The 18,913-nt window shown below is 40.4% G+C and overlaps 1 protein-coding gene across 3 annotated transcripts; it reads right to left on the reverse strand.

Annotated features, from left to right (window-relative positions):
* Positions 1-361: 361 nt before the first annotated feature.
* Positions 362-16,069, reverse strand: erlec1 (endoplasmic reticulum lectin 1). Of its 3 annotated transcripts, none has more exons than XM_053619011.1 (14): positions 13,971-16,069; positions 13,498-13,602; positions 9,262-9,342; positions 7,815-7,892; positions 7,555-7,618; positions 6,997-7,055; positions 6,621-6,844; positions 6,061-6,199; positions 5,609-5,770; positions 5,396-5,455; positions 4,868-5,001; positions 3,023-3,100; positions 2,862-2,937; positions 362-2,707 (listed from the first exon to the last, which is right to left on the reverse strand). In XM_053619011.1, the coding sequence occupies exons 1-14, from the start codon at positions 14,100-14,102 to the stop codon at positions 2,636-2,638; spliced, it is 1,464 nt and encodes a 487-aa protein (XP_053474986.1). In that variant the 5' UTR covers positions 14,103-16,069; the 3' UTR covers positions 362-2,635. The 3 variants fall into 3 exon arrangements, with proteins under 3 accessions (XP_053474986.1, XP_053474987.1, XP_053474989.1); XM_053619012.1 differs by having other exon boundaries at positions 4,877-5,001; positions 13,971-16,065; XM_053619014.1 differs by having other exon boundaries at positions 13,498-13,598; positions 13,971-14,072.
* Positions 16,070-18,913: the final 2,844 nt, after the last annotated feature.

Consider the following 18,913-nt stretch of genomic DNA (forward strand, 5'->3'; position numbering starts at 1 on the left):
TACCCCTACATTTTTCTTTTATAGCACGTCATGCATTTTAACTGATTGAGATGGGTGACACATTAAAGGAAAAGCCTAATAAGGTGCTAGGCCATTACAAGCCAGTCTAGAACTGTACTGGAGAGATGAGCACCATTCTTCCAAAGGATAATCTCTCGATTGGTGAAATCACTCAAAATCTCCCATAGGTGTTCAACTGCATTGAGATCAGGTGACTATGACTGTGTTTCTCAACCGGGGGGTATTTAAATGCATCCAAACATATTCCAATAGATCATACGCCCATCCAATGTAAGATGTTTTAAAACGAACCAATTTGGTTATTCGCACACATTCACATATCACACTAGCTGAGCTGAGGATCGTTCATCGATGGATTTATTTGAAATTTATTTACAAATGAAAAGATCATTTGCAAAAATCTATGACCTTATGAGTGGTAGACAAGTTCAAGTGTCGCATTGACAGGTAAAAAAATAAACAAAATAGTCTCAAATTAAATGTCACACCAACAATAAAAAATTTGAAAAAATAAATCAATCCCGAAATCTTCTGATTCAATTTTAAACGTCCAATGTTAATATTATTAATGTTAAATATTAATAAAATAAAAGTAACATGTATAGAAATGACTGTTAAATATATAGCCTATGATTGTTGTGGAGTAGGGGGTCCTTGTGGATTGTTCGAAATATGCTAGGGGTAAAGAGCTCACAAAAGGTTGAGAACCACTGGTGAAGACCATAGCATATAATATAAATAATTTATCATCAAACCATTCAGTGATCATTGTTTCCTGTGGACAGGATCATCCTAGAAGAAACCAATCACATCATGACAGAAATATTTTGTCATATGATAAAGGTGATCAGAAGAACTCTGATCTGCAGTGAATCCATCCAAGAGGATGCATGGAACCTAACCATACCAGCGAAATCCCCCCACAGACTCACCAGTTTTCCATTTAATCTGCCTGCCTTAGTAATTTTTAATCCGTTTTGCATTTATGACCTCACATCAGACATATGACCGAGAGATCTACTGTCCAACATTTTGTTTACAATCTTTACCTGCTAGAATACGAACAGTAAAGCCCTGATGGAAGTAAAGTCTGAAATAGGTAGGGCTCGTGCAGCAACATAGCCTAAATCATAATAGTGGTCAACTTAAAGTCACTGCCATTAAACATCTTTTCCAGCAAGGACCACTGGGCTGTTTCATTAAAACTGAGGAAACGATTTTGTTTCCAAGTTATAAAACTGGTAAGCTCAAGTGAGCATTGTGTACTTGTATTTAACATCAAGATTGAAATTGCAATCCTATGCAAATTAAGTAGAGCCAAAACATTCATCGTTTGCTCGTTTTCTTACTAAATTGGGCAATGGGATTCCATCTAAATGTTGAATATCACAGTTTTAAAACCCCATGCAAACATCCCTGAATTAGGCACATTTCACAAACTAGATTCATTTAGGTGTGTATAGCAGTCCATGTAGGATTTCAGCGTTTATTTTTTTAAGTGACTGTCGCAGCCGAAAAATTCCACAAACATTTTTTTGTTGAAAACTACTTGAATTGGCGAAGTTGCAATTGCACAAAATTGTTTTGCATGATCTTTCACCGTGATGTCTGTTGGTAAATGAGAACTTTTAGCTGTACTCGTTCGGCACATGTGAATCGAAGGCGGGGTTTGGCTGAATCCACGTCGCAATGACATCGCATGGTGCTTCGTGATGATTTCACATGATGTGTCTTGGCCCAATTCTTCAGAAAATCTGCGGTAATTTTGAATATCGTGGCGTTTCCTTGATTTTGCGTTCATTTCTGCAATCGCAAAATCCTGGAGGGACTGGTATATACACAGTGCACATCATAAATATTTTAAAACAATTAACCCAAGCACAACCTAGTTCTGTTGTTTTTAAATTAAAAAATAAAAATAAAAAGACAATTGCTTACTATAATGCATGACTGTAAGCACCTGTGCCAAACTAAAATGTAGTAATGATCCTGCCATTATTTCATAGCAGTATCAACATGAAACATATTGTATGTGTTCAGATGTAATCCAAAATAAAAGCTCACAGTATATTCTTGCCGCATTTATGCTTAAATATGTAGCTGTTCCACTACTTTTGCATGGCGTTCTAGCTCTCCATATATTCAATGAACAAATTGTTTCAATTCTTGAATCCTCGCTTTACTTAAAATGTAATTTAATGCTTGCAACAGCAAGCATATAGTTAACAGAAATAAATAAACCGTTAAAACACCCCGATATAGAACCCTGCAGAAATTATTGCATTAAATTAAAAATAAAATGTACAAAAAAAAAAAGTCATGAGAAGTCATTAAAATGTGCCAAAAGCTTACAAAAACAAACAAAAACAAGAGAGATATTCTCCAGCAGATCAGGAAATTAAACAGTTCCATAACTGCCAATTCCAAAATGAGCATACTTTCAACACCACACCCGGACAAACATTATCCAGAGCTCAGTCTAGAGCACATTCTCAGTGTTCTTAAAGGGATAATGAGAAATTCCTGGGAATTTCCTTCAAAAACACACATTTCCCTCCAACCATAATATTCTTCCTTTTCTAAATCACGCACATCTCACTAGCCTGTCTGATTTCTAGCTAGGGAGGGAGAGAAGGCCATTCTCATCGGCGGTGTCCAAGACCTTACAGATAACTGGAGACTCAACCTGAGGAGGGGGAAAAAAAAAAAAAAAAAGAACAAAGAAGAAATACAAAGAAAAATCACATTTCATAACTTCGTTCGTCTTTTTACATTTAGCTGAGAAAACTTATTACAGAGCATTGAATTTTATTTTAGAATATTAATGAGTTACTTCTTACCCCAAGAATATACTGGCAAGTCTGGGGTTCCAAGAGATACACAACAACAGCATGAGGAGACTCAGATTCCTTACACCTGAACGTGAAAGACAGAATGGTAGCATTTATACAAATCGTCACTGGCTCAAACATTTTTTTTATTCATTACTAGAGTGACTCACTTGAGCTTCACAATGACCTGTCTTGGCTTCCCTGTGAGGTCACACACATCCCCATGGCCATAGAAGTGGGATACCAGTCTGGAATATTACAAGTTAGCAAAAAAAAAAATTGCATTTATAATTAATTACACACACACGCATATATACATACATATATACATACACACACGCATAGCTCTGGAAAAATTTAAGAGACCACTGCAAATTTTTCTGAAACCAGCACCTCTACATGAAAACCACTGCTGTGGTCATCACTATCCTCTTGCAATAGGACCAGCTGGATGGCAAAGACAGTGTTAGTAGTACGTCCAAAATAATTGGAATCAAAAAACAACTATTGACCATGCCAAGAGAGTTGAAAAGGAAAGATCTGAGTGAGGAAAATAAGGGTTCAATTCTGGCTTTACTGGCAGAGGGATACAGTGAGCGTCGGGTTGCTTTCATCCTTAAAATTTCAAAGACGGCGGTTCATAAGAACAAGGTCAGCAGCAGACATTGGGGACAACGAAGCTACAGACCGGCAGAGGGCGAAAACGACTCTCCACTGACCGGGATGACCGCCAACTCATTCGAATGTCACTCAACAGCCACAGGATGACATCAAGTGACCTACAAAAAGAATGGCAAACAGCAGCTGGGGTGAAGTGCATGGCGAGGATGGTTCGAAACAGGCTCCTGGGGGCAGGGCTGAAGTCATGCAGTGCTAGAAAAAAAAAGCCCTTCAATGAGAAGCAAAGAAGCACCAGACTGAGGTTTGCAAAAGACCATAAGGATTGGACTGTAGAGGACTGGAGTAAGGACATCTTTTCTGAGGAGTCCAATTTTCAGTTTTGCCCAACACCTGGTCGTCTATCGGTTAGACGGAGACCTGGAGAGGCCTACAAGCCGCAGTGTCTCGCACAGTCTTTGACATTTAGTGGAGGATCGGTGATGATCGGGGTGCTTCAGCAAGGCTGGAACCAGGCAGAATGGTCTTTGTGAAGGATGCACGAATCAAGCCACGTACAAGGTTGTCCTGGAAGAAACCTTGCTTTCTCCTGCTATCGCAAATGTTCCCCAACTCTGAGGATTGGTTTTTCCAGAAGGACAATGCTCCATGCCACTCAGCCAGGTCAATCATGGTGTGGAAGGAGAACCACCAGATCAAGACCCTGTCATGGCCAACCCAATCTCCAGACGTGAACCTCATAAAAAATCTCTGGAATGTGATCAAGAGGAAGATGGATGGTCACGAGCCATCAAACAAAGCCGAACTGCTTGAAATTGTGCACCAGGAGTGGAATAAAGTCACCAAACATCAATATGAAAGACTGGTGGACAGCATGCCAAGATGCATGAAAGCTGTGATTGAAAATCAGGGTTATTCCACCAAATGCTGGTTTCTGAACTCTTCAGAAGTTAAAATATTAGTAGTGTTGTTTAAAAAATGAATATGAACTTATATTCTTTGCATTATTTGAGGTCTGACAATACCGCATCTTTTTTTGTTATTTTGACCAGTTCTCATTTTCTGCAAATAAATGCTCTAAATGACAAAATTTTTATTTGAAATTTGTGAGAAATGTTGTCAGTAGTTGATAGAATAAAACAAAAATGTTCATTTTACCCAAACACATACCTATAAATAGTAAAACCAAAGAAGCTGATCATTTTGCAGTGGTCTCTTAATTTTTTCCACAGCTGTACAGGTGCATCTCAAAAAATTTAAATATCGTGGACAAGTTCTTTCCCCCCCCGTAATTTAATTAAAAAAGTGGAACTTTCGTGGGTGGACGGTGGCTTAGAGGTTAGCACGTTCGCGTCACACATTAGCCTGTCATATTTGCACATGAAAGAGCAATGCACACGTCATACTTGACTTTTTGGTTTCCCTCTTCTTTAAGTTGGTAGGTGCGTGCCACGTTCTTCTTGGACCACTCTAAATGCTCAGCATGACTCCAACTGCCCACCACTACAATACTCTTCCCTTGTTCTTTGTCCTGAGACAACATAAAAAACAAGTAACATGGTCACTCACAAAAATCATACTGTTATTTCCGGGGATGCAAATGAACATTTTTTCCCTCCATTTATTTTCTTGAATTAAACTCATTAGCATAGCTTAATTACCTTTTCAAACTACTGAAAAAATACAGGTCAGTATTTTTCCATGTACTCATTAAATGGACTAATTTTCAGTCCCTGTTTATTTCAGAGCCTTTTTGTCATTAACGTATAATGCAACCATTTAACCCCTGAAAACAGAGCACTAATACAAATTTAAAGGGATCACCAACAGATGTAAATAAGCCCAATTTAAATCAACATTCTGCACTGTTATCACATGGGTACAATTTTGCTCAAAGTCAATATTTAATTTCTCTTTCCTCTGACCTCATGATACTGATGAACATGTTTTCCATAGCAGAATTCATATTTCCACCATCCCACGCCCTAAACAGAAGAGCACAGGGTCATGAATAAATCACGGCAAAAAAAAAAAAAGTAGAAATTCCACGAAAATAGAACAGTAATATTGGCAGAAAATCTTAAAAGGCCTCATTTCCCTTTTCACATATAAACAAAGTTCATGAGCAAAGGCCTCACCCCATGCAGACAATACGAGCCACTCAGAAATTCCTTTATAAGCTGCTCATCAGTCAGGCGAGATATGTGGGTAGTTCCCACCGTCACCTGGGTATGTCCACCAACTGCCATGGGTTTGTGGGTAGAGGTAAAGGCCTCCTCCCGCACAGGTGATGTGTCCTCCTAAAAGAGAACAAGGTCCAAAAATGTGGTCATCTTTTAAACCAAAGGGGGTGCGAGTGTGCGTCTGTGAAGTGGTGTTCGGGCCATTATTTGAACCTTATACATCAAAAAAAGCTCTAAACTTTACTAGTGTTACAATCCAGTACATAGAAAATGCACATTAATGATGGGAACACGACGGGCCAAAATTTAACACGAGAGACAAACTGGACTGTATGTGCACGAGCAAAATAATAATGTAGCTGGCATCTAAACTCATCACCCTGCAGTGAATTTTGAGTTGCTCTCACCTCTCTCTCAGTGGGAGGGCTGAAGTGTGGCCTAAGTAGCTCCTCCTGCTGCTGGTCCAGTAGGGAGAGGCTGTGGGGCCGAAGTGGAGAACCCGCCAGCGCCTGGCAAAAGATGGCATTCACTGGCGATGACTTATACCTGAATATTTTGTGACAAGAACAGAACAAAGACACAATGTTAAAAAAAAAATCTAGAATAGAAGCAAAACCTGCATTTTTAAATATGCAATAGTGCCTTAATAGACCAAAAGTCTGAAATACTTCAACTAAGTAATACGCGACAAAGACTGAATAGTTATGAAAAGAATGGAATAAACAGCAAACCTCTTACTGACTCAATCTACAGTCCAGAATTCTGAAATCTCCCTCTAGAAATGTTCAGCTTTGTTATACCTTCAGCTTTGTTTTACCTGCTATGTAAAATAGCTTATTCGGTGCAGTACTAAATAAAAAAAAAACAAAATGCAATTTTGAAGATTCTGCAAGGGGTATGCAAATTTATGAGCACAACTGTACCTCTCCTGTGTTTATTGGCAGTGTTTACCCCTGCTCTTACCTACCTATATTTAGGATGAGCACAGAGCAGTGGTGTGAGCACCACCACCTCATACTCGCAGGTTGTCACCTCAGCAATGGAAAGAATCTCATGTTTTGCCTCTGGATGACACACGTACAGCACAGAGGTAGAACGAGGCATATTCTGTTTTAACAGACACGGGGTCCCATTCCCCATCTCCACCGGGAAATAAGGGGTCAGCTGGCCTTCTATGTTCTTACTTGGCACCTGTAAAATTTACCAGCGCGTTTATACATTTATTCAGAAACAAAGCAATGCGCTAAACGGCTTGAACACTACATGTTACAATCTATGGAATCACCATTAGCTTTTCACATGCTGGTTAGTGGGTTGACCTGATTGATGGGCACTTCACATACCTCAGTGTTGGTGTCTGGTCTTTCATTGGCAGCATCGCCTGCTTTACTAGGCTCTGAATCTGAGGAGCAGACAAAGCATATGAAAACCTCATATGCTTAAAAACCTGTTTTTTTAATTACATGCAATATGTTTTAAACCCTGAACTGAAAAATCTGTTTGTTTCATCAAAATAGAAGAAGAAGAGGAGAAGAAGGAGAAGTAGGAGAAGGAGAAGGAGAAGGAGAAGAAGGAGAAGGAGGAGAGGAAGAAGAAGGAGAAGAAGGAGAAGGAGGAGAGGAAGGAGAAGGAGAAGAAGGAGAAGGAGGAGAGGAAGGAGAAGAAGAAAGAGAAGAAGAAGAAGGAGAAGGAGGAGAAGGAGAAGGAGGAGAAGAAGGAGAAGAAGAACGAGAAGAAGGAGAAGGAGAAGAAGGAGAAGGAGAAGAAGGAGGAGGAGAAGAAGGAGAAGGAGAAGGAGAAGAAGGAGAAGGAGAAGGAGAAGAAGGAGAAGGAGAAGGAGAAGAAGGAGAAGGAGAAGAAGGAGAAGGAGAAGGAGAAGAAGGAGAAGGAGAAGGAGCTACCTGCTGAAGAATCAGTGTGTTTGCTGGACATGGCCCCCAGGTAATACTCCTGTATGTTCACTTTCTGCAAGCCCAGAACAGACAAATCAGCTGCATAATTTATATAAATGCAGTTTAGTGGGTCCTTGTACTAAGATAACTCTTTTGTGTGTGTGTGCGTGTGTGTGTGCTTGGTATTTTAAAAAAAATATTTAAAAAAAAACAAAAACAGTAGTTTCGGGCATTTAAACCATAAAGGAAATTGGAACTGTCTAACAGACCTGTCCAGTCTCTTTTTCCTCATGATATTGCCTCACATGTTTACCATGGCACACCTCATAGGACCAGTAAGACTCAATCTGCAACAAACAGAGGATTATTATATGACCGAAACGCAAGTATATTATGACTTTCACAAATTAAAGACTGCCATTAGCAATAAACGGACATTTAGGTTTTATTGCTTAACAATAAACCAAAATATTAAAATGACATGGCTAACCCCGCCGTTTACAGCTAGAATTAAATACAAACTGCATCAGAAAGATCATTATTAATATTATTATTATTATTAAGGGTTGACTTATCTGCAAACTACAACAACCGTAATAAATGAGTAACTATATAAACGCTCATAATACAGAGGACAGAATAAATTTAACATTATAGTACTTTATAACAGCTGTGCAAGAAATTGCGTTTCTTTAGAAGAAAGTACTACATGAAGGTGGTTGGAGGTTTGTCTCTTGTTGAAGGAGAAAACCCAGGCAGTGGTCGCCTTCAAGGGAATCAGCGGTTGCACTTGTGGCCTAATAGAGGCAACTCTGGCACACTCAGAAAACAACTGTGCTCTCAATGCATTATGGGATATGGACTTACCAGAAGTCTTAAGTTTATCGTACAAGTCCATGTGACGCAACACTCTGGGAGTGTTTCGATTCGGGATCGATCACTTTGACTGTCATTCTATGATAGTCACACCTACACACCTTCTTTAAATGGCACGCAGATGTAATCACAGATATCCAGGCCATCCAGGACACAGTTTTTCGTGATTGTTGAAGTCAAAAATGCTTTATTTTGCTGCGGCTTGTTTCAGAATTTGCGATGCCATTTTCGGAGCATTTTTGTCCTTTTTTCCCCCCCAAATCTACTTGAATTGGAGAAATTGCATTTGCACGGCCTATCGCAATGATGTTTGATGAGACCTTTTAGCCGTACACACGTTTGACGCACACGAATCGAAGAAGGCTTTGGCTGAATGTGCGTTGTGATGCCGTCACATGACGGCGTCTTGGCCCAAGCCTGCAATAATTTTGAAAAATCGCAAGCTCCTCTGAATATTATGGAGTTCGCACGATTTCGCGTTCATTTCTGCGATCGCAAAATTGTGAAGTCCTGGAGGGACTGGATAGCCTTGAAGGCTGCCTGAGATTTCTCCTTCAACAAGAGGGACGATAACGTCAACAGATTTAATCTAGAAAGTTACATACAAGACTTTCTCCTTGAAATCTTCAAACAGCACTGACACAAACCAGTGTAGACAAACGATATCATGGCCTGCCTGAACCTGAAACCTGTTCACATTCATCAGACTGAATATACGTTAACATGAATGCAAACGTATGCTCTGGTTACAATCCCTCACAGATCTCAAATAGTGAAAATCGAAAGTGATTCAAAAAAAAGAAAAGAAAAAGAAAACAAAAACTGAGACGTGAAACTTGCCCTGTATGAGCAGCTGCTCTGTTTGAACAACGGTGCAAGTAGAACATCTGGGCTGTGTCCCGTATACTCCTTCTCCTCATCCTGAAAAAAAGAACATTACGTGAAAAAGGGATCAAATAAGAAGGATCCACAGGAAGCACACACAGACAAAGCGAGAGAGTGTGAGTGACCCAGTATTATAGAAGGAACGAAAGATATTTACCATCGTATTTATTTTCATAACGGTGAGAATATGACATATATTTGACTATTTTGAAGTTTCAATGAATCCTACTGTGTAGACTATCATCATCAGACAAGGCATTTATCATCGAAGAAAATTCTGTTAGATGAAAAATTGTAAGGAGTCAAATGTCCAAATACACAAACACTAAACATGTATCATGGTTCTATGGTTCTAGTATACAGAGAGACGGGGGAGGGGGGACCAAGTTCATTCGTGCTGGTCGGTGGCACTATTTTACAACAGTTCTAACAGGAAAACATCTTATCCATAACATAGCCTCAAGTTAAATTATCACAACACACAGCCAAATCAGCACTGTAACATCACAAGGCCATTTACCTGAGGAACAGAAAATGACTCCTAACAGATCCTACACCTCTCAGTTGTAGGAAAGGGGTTAAATATTTACTCTCGCCTTTTGGGAGATCTGCTATCCGATTTCAAGTAGCGTATAGAGGCTATGCACGTGTCGTCACGGTAGCCGGAACTCGGCGCGGTCACGCCCACCGAGTGGCAGCATCGAAAAACACAGAAAAAACGCATATAAAATGGGAAAAAGCTGTTGTGCAATCGACTGTGCTTACAGAGTGGTTTTCAACCGGGGGGGCGCAGAGAAAAAAAACAACAAAAACAACAACCCACAGACAGGGCATCATTTGGGTATTCTGTGCATTTTATTTCTTTTCAAATAGAATGTGCATAAATGAAAAACCCCGCGTTCCCTCTCCCTCTGTATTTTCTTTTTGCTGGGGAGAGGCGGAGCTTAGCCTGCCTTTTATCTATCTGTCAGTGCAGACCAGTGTTGCCAACTTCGTGACTTTTTTTGCCAAAAAAAAAAAACCCAAAAAACTTTTTGAACAAACCTTAGCAATTTTCCAAACGTCGCCAGTACTGCAACATATATACACACAAATATATACACACACACACATATATATATGTGTGGGTGTGTGTGTGTAATTATATGCCACATGATAGGGGAGGCTTGGAGGGGCTTTAGTTACAAAACCTCTGTGCTAACAGATTCAACAAGAATTCGGAGCTATCTTTTTACAGCGTACCAAAAAACCATTCACTCTTTTTTACTAAGTGGAGCAGTATAAGTGTAAGTTCTTTTGGCACGTGGTATTCATATTGTATAACGATGAATAATTTGCTACATATTTCTTTTTAAGCGCTGTCTATTTCCGCGGATGAATAACGGGGGCTCGTTCATTCTCCGACTGCGTTTTACCTTCACAAATATATAACGTTAGTAAGTGGAAGCAGTGTTCGCTACAGACAAACTAGGACTAGCTAGCTTACGGGTTACCGGATAAAATTATATAATAAAATAAATAGATATGTACATGCCTGTCCACATACAGTGAGGGAAAAAAGTATTTGATCCCCTGCTGATTTTGTACGTTTGCCCACTGACAAAGAAATGATCAGTCTATAATTTTAATGGTAGTTGTATTTGAACAGTGAGAGACAGAATAACAACAAAAAAATCCAGAAAAACGCATGTCAAAAATTTTATAAATTAATTTGCATTTTAATGAGGGAAAAAAGTATTTGACCCCCTCTCAATCAGAAAGATTTCTGGCTCCCAGGTGTCTTTTATACAGGTAACGAGCTGAGATTAGGAGCACACTCTTAAAGGGAGTGCTGCTAATATCAGTTTGTTACCTGTATAAAAGACACCTGTCCACAGAAGCAATCAATCAGTCATATTCCAAACGCTCCACCATGGCCAAGACCAAAGAGCTCTCCAAGGATGTCAGGGACAAGACTGTAGACCTACACAAGTCTGGAATGGGCTACAAGACCATTGCCAAGCAGCTTGGTGAGAAGGGGACAACAGTTGGTGCGATTATTCGCAAATGGAAGAAGCACAAAAGAACTGTCAATCTCCCTCGGCCTGGGGTTCCATGCAAGATCTCACCTCGTGGAGTTGCATTGATCATGAGAACAGTGAGGAATCAGCCCAGAACTACACGGGAGGATCTTGTCAATGATCTCAAGGCAGCTGGGACCATAGTCACCAAGAAAACAATTGGTAACACACTACGCCGTGAAGGACTGAAATCCTGCAGCGCGCGCAAGGTCCCCCTGCTCAAGAAAGCACATATACATGCCCGTCTGAAGTTTGCCAATGAACATCTGAATGATTCTGAGGACAACTGGGTGAAAGCGTTGAGGTCAGATGAGACCAAAATGGAGCTCTTTGGCATCAACTCAACTCGCCGTGTTTGGAGGAGGAGGAATGCTGCCTATGACCCCTGGAACACCATCCCCACCGTCAAACATGGAGGTGGAAACATTATGCTTTGGGGTTTTTTTTCTGCTAAGGGGACAGGACAACTTCACCGCATCAAAGGGATGATGGACGGGGCCATGTACCGTCAAATCTTGGGTGAAAACCTCCTTCCCTCAGACAGGGCATTGAAAATGGGTCGTGGATGGATATTCCAGCATGACAATGACCCAAAACACATGGCCAAGGCAACAAAGGAGTGGCTCAAGAAGAAGCACATTAAGGTCTTGCAGTGACCTAGGCAGTCTCCAGACCTTAATCCCATAGAAAATCTGTGGAGAGAGCTGAAGGTTCGAGTTGCCAAACGTCAGCCTCGAAACCTTAATGATTTGGAGAAGATCTGCAAAGAGGAGTGGGACAAAATCCCTCCTGAGATGTGTGCAAACCTGGTGGCCAACTGCAAGAAACGTCTGACCTCTGTGATTGCCAACAAGGGTTTTTAAACCAAGTACTAAGTCATGTTTTGCAGAGGGGTCAAATACTTATTTCCCCTCATTAAAATGCAAATCAATTTATAACATTTTTGATGTGCGTTTTTCTGGATTTTTTTGTTGTTATTCTGTCTCTCACTGTTCAAATAAATCTACCATTAAAGTTATAGACTGATCATTTCTTTGTCAGTGGGTAAACATACAAAATCAGCAGGGGATCAAATACTTTTTTCCCTCACTGTATAACCAGAATGTTTATTGGTGTTCTTGTCACTTTACTTTCTCCAACAAATCCCACCTTGAAGTAGGACCAAGCGTCAAGGCTTTTGCATGCCTTCAAGCTTTGCTTAGTGCATTTCCCCGAAATCGGTTACATATAAATGTCGGGAAAACCGATTTCTGGCCAAATGCCAATGGCAATGGACCACAGGTTCTTGGGCAAGTTATAAGGGTCACTGTCGAGTCGAACCGCCTTTAATTTAAGCTGATAGTCATTAGTTATTCTAGAGTTTTCGCAGCTTCCCTTAATAAAACCGGTCATTTTGTTCGACGTTTTGCCACTCAGTCCGGCCGAGGGGGCGCATGTTCCGGCAGGAACATTTAAAATGGTGCAAATGGTACAGTCTCACGCAAAACTTGCCAGGGATACATTACACATAGAGCTCATTTATCAAGATAAATACCCACAAGTGGCTGAGTTGCTACTGTTAGAAGAACAGAAACCACACTAATTACTCAATCAGCATTGCTGGTTTCCTTTTAACTCTCAGAGGATTCACTGTGCTCTTAACTATTTTTTTTTTTTGTTTGCTCAGGATTTCAGCGTGATATTGACGTGCAAATGCGCCATTAAATCAGTCATTCAAAATGCAGACGAGCATTCATTCATAAACGTCCACCACGATCATTTAGGTACATCATGGTGTGCTATAGTAATGTAAGCATTAATAAATAAACACGCGTTCTTGGTCAAAGAATTGTAAGTAAGAATCGTGAGCTCAGTTCTAACCCAAAAAAAATAAAAAAAATAATAATCCATGATACCTAGTTCCAAAATTGTGCCATTCCACAGTAAATCTGCTTTAATTCGCATATGGGACAAATACTGAGAACTTGCTAAAATGCAGCTTTTGTTATAATCTGCCATATTCAAACAGCCCAGATTATACCTCTTGGTCAATTCAGACATTTTAAACCACTAGTGAAACCTCTGAATATCTGATCAGCTGAGTAATGCCCTGTGATGACATTACTGAATTAAACTGAGTACAATGTTTTACCTCATCTCCCTTCGACAAAGAAGGCAATAAACACTTGTATTTCTCCTTTTCTGCCGTGGTCATAATAAGGAAGTCATCTTCTTCATAAAGGGCCCCGGAGGCTGGCTTTGGAGAACAGAGCAGGTTAACAACATGACTTTTACACCAGTGACCATCATGCAATAATGAAAGTGATCACGTGACCCACAACCGGAAACGCCGAATTAAAGGCACAGTAACGGAACTAGCTAGATAAATAAATACAATAACTATACGCGCATTAATTATTACAATAACTATACGTGCATTTCATGCTGTAACAATTGTCCATTTAAAAATTACTGCTATATAATGTTATTTGTAAATGAGTTTCTGCAGTGGTAAATACGGGGGGAAAAAAGGTAATGTAACCATTACAACCTAGTGTTAGCTACTTAGCTGGCTTGAAAACACCGTTCACTGTTAATTTTTTAAATTTGTGGAAATTGGTTTACCAAGGTGAAATGTTCCCCGGGCCAGTTGATTTTGAAGGGGATCTCATCTGTGATTAAATGCGAGGCTCCTCGGTGTGCAGAAGCTCCGACACACAACAGCAGCGCACCAAAACACACCAAAAACAAGCGCATATCTCCAACTAGCCGCTTTATCCGGTCTGCTATATCGGCATGGGACAGTTAACGAGACAGAGTATGAAGAAGATGCGAGAACGCTTTAACTGGGACAGTAACTGACTCATAGGTCCAACCCATACACAAATGAAACAGTAGTGCTCGCTATATAGCTCAACCACCTCAAGCTAGGGCTGGGAGTCGAGCCCAAATAGAGTCGACTCTCAGATTCCAGTCACTGGGAATGAAGCGTCGACAACAAAGCTTAAGGAGTCGATTCCGCACAATGAAACCGATTTGGCCGTAGCACAGGTGTAACGTTAACTGCCTCGTTCGCTGTATTTTAACGTGGATAAATAAAACAAATTAACGTTTGTTTAAAAAATAATAATAAAAATCTAGCAAAAACATCGTCAAGTGCTGAAGTATTTTAAGGATAAGAGAGAAAGCAGTTGAGAACATATCGTGAATGTACTGTAGACCGAGTTTATGTCCATTAGTTCTCGCATTTCACGCTGGTTGAAGAGTTGACGTTTAAATAAGGTTAATTTAGTCACGGCGACACCGACATTATTAAGTTTGAAAATAAAATGAGTGTGAAATCCACTTTTGGAATCGACTCCATCGATGACCAGCACCGGGAATCAAAAGAGTCGATTCAGAAATTCTTGGAGTTGCACAACCGTCGCTATAAACACCAGGAACTGTTCGATTCGCCACGTCTATTTCCGGTGGGTAAACATTCGGAAGTGATAAACATTTTCGTAACGTTCAAGGCATATTTTAATCCATCATGACGTGTAGCTATTTCCTGTCTTTTGGAGACATAAATCGTGTAGCTTACTGTCTGCTAACGATAATAAATATATAGCGTGATTTTAGCTGTTTTTATAGTTGTCTTAAAGTTGACAATTTTGACATTTTCTTATATCCGGTGTAACGAAAATATTTGACGCGTTAAAAAAAAAAAAAAAATCCTGGTTGTGTCGCATTAACCAGAAGAAACTTGCGCGTGCGCCACATTCGAACGAGTCATCTCGCGCAATCCCGGAAAAAAGGAGTCGAGGCTGTGGAGATGTCTTCTGTGATAACACGTCATCCTTAATGTGTTTCAGCAACACTAGAAGACATGAAACCTTCATGACGGTGTTTTAGTACCACTGCTTAGAAGAAGAAGAAAAAAAAGATTTCAAGAATAAAGTGATATTTTGAGGGGGAAAAAAGTCTAAATACATTATCCAGGAAAAAAAAGCAATACTATCTGATATGACAAGAAAAAAGTTGCAATATTTATAGAATAATAATACTATGATAAAATGGCAAAAGTCAGAGGATCATTCCGTGTTAAAATGCGTGACCGTATTCTGAATACGACGTTTATATGCGTACAGGCGTTAGAATATTCACGTATACATGCTTGTTGTAAGTACGTCTGAGCTACCATTCTATTAAATTAAATACCTAGCCTACAGCTAAGCATCTGTTATACCCACAATTCCTTGCGGACTGGGTGTGCACGTCTATCTCCTTTTACACACGACTCAATACTAATTAGAATATTGCCGAATTCCAAATAATACCAGAATATTGATGTGCCTGTAAACGTAGTCACTGAGGATTTGATGAAGTTACTGTCCGTTTTGTTGAAGGAGAAATCCAAAGCAGTGGTTCCCTTCAAGGCTGTTGGTGGTTATATCTGCATGCCATTCAATGACAGTGTGTAGTTTCACAGGAACTACACGCCGGAACACCTCCAGGGTTGGGGGTTCAATTCCCACCTGTGTGTGTGGAGTTTACACGTTCTCCACGTGCTGCGGGGGTTTATTCCGGGTACTCCGGTTTCCTCCCCTAGTCCAAAGACATGCATGGTAGGCTGATTGGCATGTCCAAAGTGTCCGTAGTGTATGAATGGGTGTCCAGGGTGTACCCTGTCCAGGGTGTGACCCGCCTGGTGCCCCATGCTCCCTGGGATAGGCTCCAGGTTTGACACGACCCAGTAGGATAAGCGGGATAGAAAATGTATTCCGGCATTCATGCATATGGATTCGTCTGGTAAACTTGTGGCATATGGAGTCGTATAATAAATTTGATTGCTGTACTGAGCCCACTGGAGTTGCATCTGTTAGACCGCAGATATAACCGATTCAATTCAAGATAGCCTTGAAGTTGCATTTTAGTCTGTATAAAACTAGAGTAGAGGTGTAAGTGCCAGAGTAAATTTTTATTTATTTATTTATTTATTTCTATGGGTTGGTTAGGTGTTCACTTTAGCTGTGTTTTGAAGATGGTGAGAGATTCTGCGGTCCGGATTGAGGTTGGAAGGTCATTCCACCACTGAGGAACAGTTCATTTTGATGTTCTTGAAAGGAACCTCGAGCCACGCTGAGTAGGTACTACTAAGATACTGCGTACTAAGATCTGCTGCGTCCATGAGTGGCTGGAGCATTCTGTCACGTGGGAGTCCTGGGAGGTGGATGCAAATGCAGAGCTTCTTTATTTCAGGGAACAAAGACTCAAGGAAAAGACACAAGGACAGAAAAAAAGAAAAGACAACCAGACACTAAGAAAAGAAGACAAAACAAACTTAAACTATCAAAATTAGACTATGCATAGTCTTAACAATAGCAAATACAATCAAAAAGCAAACATAACATAACCACAATGCTCCAGCAAAGAAAGAGAGCAAACAAGGAACTTAAATGGAACAACAGTTGTGCATGGCTGAGACAGGAGACAACAGGAGAAGTTCTGCAAAGACAGTCAGGGTGCCCTCTAGTGGCCCAAGGTGAAATTGCCCTTGGGGGCCATGACATTTCCTACAGCCTTCAGTTGCTGCTTGTTTGTAGGTCTTCCTACCTTCAGTTTTGTCTTCAGTAGGTGAAAAGCAAGCTCAATTTAGTTGAGGTCAGGTGACTGACTCAGCCATTTAAGAAAGTTCCATTTCTTTGCCTTAAAAAGCTCTTGGGTTGTTTTCGTATGTTTTGGGTCATTATTCATCTGTACTGTAATGCGCCATCTGATCGGTTTTGCAGAATTTGACTGAATCTGAGCAGAAAGTATACAGTGGTGCTTGAAAGTTTGTGCACTCTTTAGAATTTTCTATATATCTGCATAAATGTGACCTAAAAACATCATCAATAATCCAAAAATATTATACTTGGTCTCTGGCTTGTTTATTAGGGATTTCAATTTAAATGAAAATGTTATATTCACATTGGTGCTTTGGATAATGTCCACTGTCTAAAGTGCTATACAAATAAAACTATATTGAATTGATATGAACCGGTCAGTCACATGTTCCAACAGTTTTCATCACTTGAAAAATGGGCTGGTTCAAACTAAAGGGGCCATGTGCTAAGTTGTGTAACACATCTAGATGTATATCTCAGGAAATGAAAGCTGAAATTCTATGTATATTTTTGTGTGTGGGTTTGTGCGCGTGTGTGTGTGTGTGTGTGTGTTCCTTTAAGTTGCGAGGTGGGGCCTCCGTGGATCGAACTTGTTTGTCCAGCACATCCGACAGATACTCGATCAGATGGAGATGCCATGTTCCTCAAACCATTCCTGGACAATTTTTGCACTGTAGCAGGGAGCATTATCCTGCTGAAAGAGGCCACTGCTATTAGGGAGTACCGTTGCCATGAAGGTGTATACTTGGTCTACAACAATATTAATGTAGGTGGTACGTGTCAAAGTAACATCCACATGGATGCCAGGACCCGAGGTTTCCCAGCAGAACATTGCCCAGAGCATCACCCAAGCCTCCGCCGGCTCGCCTTCTTCCCATAGAGCATCCTCGTGCCATCTGTTCCCCAGGTAAGCGACACACATGAACCCAACCATCCACATGCTGTAAAAGAAAACGTGATTTATAAGACCGTTGCTTCCATTGCTCCATGGTCCAGTCCTAATGCTCACATGCTCACTGGAGGCGCTTGCAGCAGTTGACAGGGGTCAGCATGCGCACTCTGACCATTCTGCATCTTCGGAGCCTCGTACACAGCAAGCTGTGATGCACTCGGTGTTCTGACCCTACAAGACATGCTGTTTTGGAGATGCTCTGACCCAGTCGTCTAGCCATCACAATTTGGCCGTTGTCAAATTCGCCAAGATCCTTATGCTTGCTCGTTTTCCCTGCTTCCAACACATCAACTTAGAGAACTGACTGCCGCCTAATATATCCCACCCCTTAAAAGGTGCCATTGTAAGGAGATCATCAGTTATATTTCCTTGCTAATGTTACAGCTGATAGATGATCAACTGTGTAGTGTATTTGCCACGTGTTACCTTATACTCACGCAATCAAGTGTCATGCAAACACAGGGCAGGTTGAAGTGAAAGGACTATTGAAACATGAGTGTTTGAGAGCAGCAGCATGTAAAGGTGTAACAGATTCTGGTCTTAGACTATCACCTTACCAAAACACTGAACTGATCGGCTTTAGTTCTTCTGGCTCTTTTTCCAGGTCAGTGTTATTGTGTGCTGGGAGTGACAGGGGTCTGAAAGTACAAGGACAGATAGATATTCACCAGGCACACAAACATTATGGCTTTCTGCAAAACCCTATTAAATGTTAAATAAACTATTGGGGAAAAAAAAACATTCATTGTTTAATTGGTGAAGCTAAGGATTACGTAGGAATGTGCAGGACAAAAGAAACAAAGTTGGAAAAAAAGTCCAAACAAAAACGGATACAGGGCATATCTATTTTAATCTGTGTTGTTATTGCAATTAAATGCTGATATACTACTGCAAAGACCACGTGAAACATTACTTGACTTTCCGTTCCTCAGCGCTTTTTAAGATGCACAGTTAATAATGAACACAAA

This window comes from Ictalurus furcatus, chromosome 29 (assembly GCF_023375685.1).
Source record: "Ictalurus furcatus strain D&B chromosome 29, Billie_1.0, whole genome shotgun sequence".
Taxonomy (NCBI): domain Eukaryota; kingdom Metazoa; phylum Chordata; class Actinopteri; order Siluriformes; family Ictaluridae; genus Ictalurus; species Ictalurus furcatus.